We start from the raw sequence: 8,857 nt of genomic DNA on the forward strand, positions 1-8,857 counted from the left end.
ACTTTTATCAGATTTAAGTTCAATTTCAAAGACCTGCATATTTGCAGATTAGGAGCATTAGTCTGGCAGATTGCCAAATCTTACAATTTCTAGTCTTTTTGGTACATAAAACTTAAACAACAAAAAAGGAATCAGCAGCCCTAGCATTACAACATCTCACATTATCAAATGGCCACATCCTTTGTGGCAAGTTGAATGTCTTGTTTGTACAACCAATTCAGTTCCAAGAAAGAGGGGGCGAGGAAGAACTTCCAATTTACAAAGACTCTGGACTTGTGGACGGTCTAATTTGCGAGGGCATTCGCATGGGTTTATTTACCGCACCACCGAATCTGCTGTGTAACGAATCCTTTGGTGTGATGGACATTTTGTTTAATGCATTGTCGACTTCACCGAATTGTTGTTCCTCCAAGCATTGCAATATCTCGTAATCCATCACATTCTCCTCATTGTCAACCGCAAAAGCTTCGTCACCATCTTCATCGCTGGAACCTTCTTTGTCCTCATCGTCATATGTTCGTTGAACCATTGACCAGTATATGAAATTGGGCCGTATGAATCTTGAAAAACAGAAAAGCTATTGTTAGCAACGCATGCAAAACAATTCGAAATTGTTGATTCTTACGGCTAATTTTTCTTTTTGCTTTCCAGACAACACTATCCAGAGGCAGTGTTGATGTGAAAAGGCGTGGCAGCTTGAAGTCCCAATCTTTCGTTTTAAACCAGCATTACCAGCACGGTGTTATCTATTAAAAAGCATTGAGAGATGGATTCAAAGCTAAGACAAACCTGTCACTATTTCTTAGCAAACATGGGTCAAAAGGGAACAACTTGTGAAGCTCTTCCTTTCCACCCCACACCCATGAATATTCTGATTCCAGATCATCATCAAAATCAAATTCATCAGCCGTGATTAAGCCAGCAGCATTCGCTTGCCATAAGAACTCCTTCACTATGGAAGGCACACACGCCTATTGGAAAGACAAAATAAATTAGGCACTATGATCTGACAGTTAAGAGGGAATATTATCCTAAGGTGGCCTGAAACAGGACGAAGAGCCAAAATGCTAACAAGATATAACATCTACACCAGTTTGTTGTCAGGAATGGGACCACATGACAATAGATATGTCTACAAATCCTCACCTTCAATGGGCTAATTTGAGTGCTCAAAATGGACTCTAAAGGTAGACCAGCAAGCAATGACTTGGATTGAGGATCATCCATCAAAGATCTCATTCGGAAGCACAGCAAATACATGATGGCCTGTTAGACACAATAACCATCAACATAGGTACAAAATGACTATCAAGAGAAAGAACGCTCTGCTCTAATCCCATGTAAGTAGAGCAAATTTGATGTCATAAATACGAGCACAAGATATCAATTTCATACAAAATATAATTAAGCTAAGAAGATGAGCACATGAAATTTATAGCAACTTATATATAAATAAAAAGGATCCCTTGTTCTGGTTAAAAACAGTGAGCTTGGGACAGAAAACTTAAACTACCTCAGTTATTACAATACTTAAAATGGTAATACTGTATGTCCTATGTTAATTCAACATCACACAGGTAAAATTAGACTAAGCATATTCAGAACAAACTACCAAACCGTTTACTATTTCCTAAACAAAACCATTGTCAGGTAAAAGATATATATACCTGACATGCAGCATAAAATAGTTTATCGTTCTCTGGGTTTACTCCACCTTTCTTCGTTTTGACAAAATTAAAACACCAGCCCACCAACCTGAAACCAGAATAGTTTATGTATCAGAAAAATTCCTTGTCTCTTTCATTTCTTGAGTCTCAATGTTTGGTCATTGTAATAACACACTGAATTTGGAGTGTATAGGTTTAGACACAACCTTTTTAAGGTTTGCGCAACTACAGAGGCCGACATAAACATCGCTCGTGACAAGTAGCTAGCAAGGTAAGCAACAGCTCTCATCCTGCAAGAAACCCGACAGAAAATATAAAAAATTTGGATCAATAAAGATTACTGTTGAAGAACACAAGATATTATCCTGGCAAGTATACCGAAAGGGAACAAAAAATGGGAAGCATGTGACAGCCCAATGCCAGAAAGTTGCATTGACCTTGCTGACTTAATAGAAAAATAGATTTTAAACCAAATAGTTTACCAAAGTTCTTCTGGTTCTAAAATACGTGTGTTGACTACATGTGGGTTTGTCAATATGCCTAAACATGTTGATATGCCTTGTGTCTAAAGTCTAGACCATGCCGTTATAGTATCAATTACAGGAAACCACAAATGAAATAGTATATCCATATTTAAGAAAAATGTTTAGCCCACTTCAAGCTGTTGGAAGATGACAGTCCTTGAAGAAATATAACATAAACATAACTAACTCAATAAGAAAGCAATGAATAAACAATCATCGACTGAAGAACACCAAATGCAGGCATATCACCTGAGAGATGTGAGGTTGGCATCGTAAACAAAAATTTCGACAAGGTTTGTGGCAAATTCCTCACCACAGTTTACAGGATCAAGAGCACAGGCATAAAACATCACAAACTGCAATGAAGAAAATTCAAGACAATAATTAAGCTATCTAAGCATAGAAGAACCAACAGAAAATATTGATTAATGACAATATATACCTGGACAAACTTTGACTTGCATGTGGTCAGAACTTTGTTCCTAAATGTCTCGAGAAGAGTTTTGAAGACCTAGAAAACCATACAATTGTGAACACTAGAGAATTCAATTCAACAATAAAACTGGAAGAACAAGAAGTGATATATATACCTCACTCAATCGGCCACTAGCTTCACAGGATTCAAGGTGCTCAAAAGTTAACACAATCAAGGTATCCAACTTTTCAGCAGAACTTTTCAAAGTTACACCGTTTATAGTTGCTTCTCTTGCTTGCTGTATAAAATTAACTTTCAATCACTTTACCAAGAATGACTATATACAGTCGAGAACAACAAGAATAATGTGAGGAAACATATGCTTAGGAAATTCCTCATTGCCAAATGGGAACCACACAATATACTATGATTTTTGAATAGGACAGCTATTTAATGAATGTTGCCAAAAGTAATCAGATCATGTTTCTTAGCAATTCCTAATCATCTCTTTTCATGATACATATCAACATTGTTAGGAACTTCTTGTAAACATGGTTTTGGCTATAATCATTATCAATAGAGTTCAAATTCATAGTACTAGCTTTGAATCTCAAACTATTTACAGTTAAATCTCCATCTTCCTCAGTTCTCCAAAATACATTCATTACGCATATAGTATTTCAATGCTTGCATACATGATGTGGTCAATTATCTAGTTTAACCCAATTCAATCATACCTCTGTACCATCATTCAGGAAATCTTCTGAGAAGTCATCCACATCTTCTAGCTCCATCTGAAATATTCCATGATCTTGTAACACTTTGTCCCATGATCCCATTTCAACCTGTAGGAAGTAAGTTGACAGTATTATTCAAATGCTTATATCCCTTTCAACCACTAATTGCCTTTCCTCAAAAACGTGCTAAAACAAATTGAACATGTAGCGTACATACATCCAAATGCAGCAGCAATTCCACCACCTTCGTGAGCATGGAAACTCGAACGACTTCGCTAAGTGCACCACCCTCCAACTTTAACATGTTCTCTACGAATATCACAAGACCATGTGTACTCTACAAGACAATACAGCATATCTTTAGAAATAGCAATGTACAGAGAAACAATCCGGTCAAAATGCAGACATTGGAAGGAAGGAAACATAGCAGCATATTCTGTAATGAACCATGGTAGGAGAGAATAGTAGTTCCTTTTAGAGGAACAGCGGCCTACTGATCATTCCCAATTTGAATTTTTCTTTTTATTTTTGGCCAATCCATATCTTACTTTTACTACTATCAGAAATCTAGTAGTGATCAGACATTACACTTTCGAAGTAAACAGAATTTTAGTACAATATGAAGTGCACGGTAAACTTACAGTTCCCCTCTTTTGGCGATATAGCTCTAGATGATCAGAAACTATAGTCACCATTCTTGCAGGGGAAAGCGGAACCACCTCAGATATATCTTTAAGAGCTGAATGCACACGAGATAAAACTTGGTCCTTCTTTGTAAGGCCATAGGGCAACTTCAACTTCTCCAGGAAACGTGGAGGCGTCTCGAAATGGCGTGTAAGCATAGCCAGGCATAGATCAACATACTTCCCACTTGAAGCAGCCTGCGAAGCGAAAAACAAAAATATCTTCAGCTTGCAAATTCATCTCTAAAAGCTCTGAAAACACCAATCGCAGAACCGTAGTTTTTAAACATACAAAAACATACCAAGGAAATAATCAACTCAATCAACGCGTCCATCACATCAGGCCCATAGTTCCACAAGCTCATCTCGAAAAGCTGAAAGGAAACCAATGCAAACCTAAGCACACAAAATCGAACACACACGAAAAACAACACAAGCTAAAACACACTAAAGTCTCTCACCGGATTGAGAAGGCCAACGTGTACAGCACTGTCAATATAAGAAGCTGCGCCGGACAGTCCCTTCAAGCTAGCCTGCCACATCAAAACAAATCGAATCGAAAACGCTTCACCTCAAATCAATCAATTACAGCTTTAATCAAACACTAACCACGAGCTTGGCGACGTCATCGGGAGAGTGCCGTGCTGGCCGGTACAGACGACCGACGAGCTCTCTGTAGTTCTCAACAGACACAACATCGCCCTGAGCCGGAGATGAAGAAGAAGAAGAAGATTCCAGAATCAAATCCAAGAATCGAATCAGACGGTGAGGAAAGAACTAAGGGTTTTGGAAGCAGACTTACAGATGAGACTGAGAGGAGAACATCCTTGACGTGCAGAGCTAGGTCGTAGTCGGAGTAACCGCCGTCGTCGTTCATATCGAGGTCTTGCCCGAGTTCGACGCCCATGGTCGTCGATTGGGAAGAAGGAAAGAGAGAAGAAGAGGCGGCAAGGGTTTTGCAAAAGCGGCGGACTCCTCTTCCCTTAATCGCAATTCTGTCCCTCTTTAAACGCGGGAGCCACTATTTACTGTTTAGTGTTTTACCCTTTTCTTTTTTGTCCCATCCTAGTTAAATGCGTTTATTTTAAAAAAAATTACTGGATACAGAGTAAAAAGTACCGAACAAATATTGTAATGGGCACTACCTTAGAGTGAAAATGAAAATAAAAATGACGGAATTGATTTCGGGATGAGAAAATTCATACATTTATTAAAAAATCAATCAATCGGAACGGATATGGGTCCCACCTACTCATTTGGAATTGACGAACCCCTAACTCGAGAGGAAAGATGGGTTTAGGAATCGAATCAAGGCTTCCAAAATCAAGTTTTTCTACCTAAAATGCTCTCGTGTAATTTCAATATCTCACTATTGTCAACATTAAAGAACAACAGACAAATATAAAACGGTTGGACTCAATGGTTAGTTACTGATCTTTCCTCCTCTATTACATGGTGATCTTCACCATTTTTTTCTATTTTTTTAATTGATATATAAATAATTTTTTGATTGATAAACCTGCTTGGTTTTTTGTTATCAGTCCATTAATATTCTGATTCAGTATGATATATAAGAGCATCTCCAACAGCTTCCCCATTTTCTTGAACTTCTCAATTTTGAGGAATATATAACTCTTTTTAGGTCCAACAGCTTCCCCATCCCATTCCCCAAAATGGGGATGAAGAAAAAAAAGAAGCATTCATTCCCCAAATTTACAGCAAAGCTTTCCTTCCCTAAAATTAAATTCTTCACGTACTCCAACGAATTTAAAACAACGATAAAATATTTGATTGGGTAGTTTATTGTTACAATGAAATATATAATGTTTTTTTGTTATAATTCATGATGATATATTATATTTTATTGATGTATTAAATGTCAAAATCTTCAAAATGGAGAAGCTGCTGGATTTTGATCATAATTTTTTTGGAGAATTTAGCTTTTGCTTCCCCATTTTAGAGAAATTTTGGGGAAGCTGTTAGAGATGCTCTAAGTAAACATCTAAATGAAAATGTAATATTCTCGTGCATATGCATGCCGTACGTCTCCTCTTGTTGTAGTTGACTCAAGTTAGCAAATGCACCATAACTTTAGTACGTAGAGAAAAAAGCATGTGTTCGATTTTATCAATCATTTACAATAAGAAATATGAAAAGTTTACAAAGTATTAGTGTGATTAGATCGATCAGTTACTCATAGCTTGTTATAAATAGTGTTGTGCCTTACTTAACCTTAGTTAATTTGTTTCAGTTTTAGATAGGATTAATTAAATAGTACGTGCTTGAATCATTCTTTGTATATCTCACTTGTAAATCAGTTTAATTACATATATACAATTAATACATTGGGAGAAAATGCTCCATATTTTTATGGTATAAGAGCAGTATCGGAAGGAAAGGAAAAATTTGCGGTAGATTTTGACGTACGAGTGTGATTGGTTGAAAGGTTATGAAAAATTTGTGTGATATCGAAAAGTTTGCGGTACATTTGACGTGTTGATGTTCCTTCTCATATGATTTATTCATTACCAATCAAGATTGGTGCAAATTGTGATCGAGCACAGAAAAACGAGTAATCAAATTCGAGGCATTGCGCGCTTTTCTGCCCTTTCATCCTATTGAAATATAAGGTATTATGTAGGACACGAGCAAGCTTGCATGTTTTTATGTATGGAGGAATTTTCACTATTCATTACATAGGTTGCTTACTTGGCTTTGCATATCATCTCAGAATAGTTGGGAATTATCGGACCTATGGCGACAACCAATTGCTCCGAGGACATGTTATCGGAAATTCTATGTAGATTACGTGTAAAATGTCTCAAGAGATTGCAATGTGTCGGCAAATCATGGTATGCTCTAATTAGGCACCCAAGTTTTGTCACCAAACACCACCACTTTCACAAGAACACTCGTTCCTTCCTGCTTTCTCACTACCTGGATCAAGGTCATTTGAGTCAGTTGCCAATTGATCAACGAAAAAAACTTATTTCAGCTTGGTCAATTTTGACGAAAGCACAGATGATGTTGTTTCTATTGATTGGGTCAAGTTTTCAGATAATTCAGAGAATTGGTATAAAAATATAAACATTTCGGGTCCGCGCAATGGGATATATTGTCTGCATGAATATTCTCGTGAGGATCAGGTCAATGTAATTGCCCTGATGAATGTTTCGACCAGAGAATTTAAGCTAGTTCCATCACCAGAAGATTCGATTAGTTGGAACATATATTTTCGACCACCAGATTATGTCGAAATTGGGTTTGATCCTGAAACTAATGATTACAAGGTGCTTATTCTCAAGGATTGTCGTATTTGCAAGGAAATTGAACGTCGACAGGCTGCAATATATCATATGTAAGTTCTAATTCATGGGAGGAGCTTAGTGATCCTTTGCTTGCCAGTGTTTGTCCATATATATTTATCCGATTTATTGACACCTATATCAACGGAAATGTTCACTGGTTGGCTTTCGAGGGCGACATTACAGATCAATGTGATTGGTACATTCTTTCTTTTGACATGGTTGCTGAAGTGTTTGCAAAAATAGAGCTCCCTGCAGATTTGAGGATTGATTATAAGGAAATGACATATCTCCTTACAGTCTGTAATGAATCTCTCTCTCTTATTGCTTTTCCAAAGACACCAGATGATCACTGGCACACAAGCTACACAAAATGCTTTGACATATGGGTTATGAAGGAATATGGTAACGACAGATCTTGGACCAAGGAACTCACAACTGCACCAGTTGAAAATGCTGACGGATTACTAGGCCTCTGGCGAAATGGCGAATTTCTTATACTACATGAGAGAAGGGATACACCATCTCTTACAACCCAAGTACCCAAAAGACGGAGCAACTTTGTTTTGGTGAAGGGCTTCATTTGGATAAATCATGTATCTACTCAGAGAGCCTAATTTCAGTGACAAAGAATGCACCAAGTGATTGTGAAATAGTAGTTGAAGACTTTCCCTTCGTCATGACTCCAGACATGAAGAGAAACCTAGCTTATAGATAGAGATAAATGTTCGTCTCAGGGGTGTTGGTTACCAAGGATCAAAATTCCAAAAGAATAAAACTTTAATATAAAAATATAAAAATTCAAGTTTTTGTTAGTTTAAGTATGAAAATGTGCTCGGGGTTAATTACAAAATTAACCCTAAAATACACACCTACAGCCTATTTGTTTTGTTAATCTATGGCCGTCTCTTAAGGCCGAAGCGGTGCCCGTGCTGGATCATCAAGCTGAGCAAATAGTTGGAAGAACAGGTTCGGGTACTGCTACTGCTCGATTAGTCATTGAAGATTTAATTTCTATGCAATTTGTTATGATCGATCACCAAAGACAAACACGATTCGAACCCAAAATATGTATACACATCTATATACGCTGCTGATGATTCTCTATGCATGTTATGTTATTATAGAATTGAAGAATGAATGGGTATTCAACAAGTTTGCTTCTTCACATATATATCCAGTTAGGTTCTTCAGATAAACTTATTATCAATATTGAACTCAATGAAACTGATTAGTTGATGGGATCTCATTTCTTCATGCATTTACTCAAAGTCTCAAAGCAATTCAAACAGAATGGAAATTCATGACATAGGCTGCTTGATTGGCTTTTCATATCATCTCAGATATTTTTTTTTACACCATTATGTCGGATTGAAGAATAGTTTGGGAATCTCAATATTAAATTGTCAAGCACACACATTTATATATTACTAATGATTACATTCAAGGATGATTAATCCCTCTTTTGATTTTTATTTTGTTTTCCTCAGTTCTGTTTTGTGAGCCGAGGATCCGACTGAGTGCAT

General features: G+C 37.0%; 1 protein-coding gene across 1 annotated transcript; it reads right to left on the bottom strand.

The window, feature by feature from the left end:
* Positions 1 to 5,003, bottom strand: LOC101293128 (RNA polymerase I-specific transcription initiation factor RRN3-like). The gene is made up of 15 exons (XM_004287658.1): positions 4,829 to 5,003; positions 4,636 to 4,728; positions 4,488 to 4,559; positions 4,329 to 4,400; positions 3,985 to 4,224; positions 3,561 to 3,680; positions 3,344 to 3,451; positions 2,782 to 2,904; positions 2,634 to 2,702; positions 2,441 to 2,547; positions 1,874 to 1,957; positions 1,668 to 1,755; positions 1,147 to 1,266; positions 790 to 971; positions 1 to 560 (listed from the first exon to the last, which is right to left on the bottom strand). The coding sequence occupies exons 1-15, from the start codon at positions 4,931 to 4,933 to the stop codon at positions 257 to 259; spliced, it is 1,887 nt and encodes a 628-aa protein (XP_004287706.1). The 5' UTR covers positions 4,934 to 5,003; the 3' UTR covers positions 1 to 256.
* Between the last annotated feature and the right edge of the window lie 3,854 nt (positions 5,004 to 8,857).

The sequence above is a fragment of the Fragaria vesca genome, linkage group LG1, assembly GCF_000184155.1.
Source record: "Fragaria vesca subsp. vesca linkage group LG1, FraVesHawaii_1.0, whole genome shotgun sequence".
Taxonomy (NCBI): Eukaryota; Viridiplantae; Streptophyta; class Magnoliopsida; order Rosales; family Rosaceae; genus Fragaria; species Fragaria vesca.

Coding starts and splice junctions, on each gene's coding strand:
- LOC101293128 (XM_004287658.1), bottom strand. CDS start 4,933: ATGGGCGTCGAACTCGGGCAAGACCTCGATATGAACGACGACGGCGGT. Junction 4,560..4,635: donor ATGACGTCGCCAAGCTCGTG/GTTAGTGTTTGA, acceptor TTGATGTGGCAG/GCTAGCTTGAAGGGACTGTC. Junction 2,548..2,633: donor GCAAGTCAAAGTTTGTCCAG/GTATATATTGTC, acceptor TCTTCATTGCAG/TTTGTGATGTTTTATGCCTG.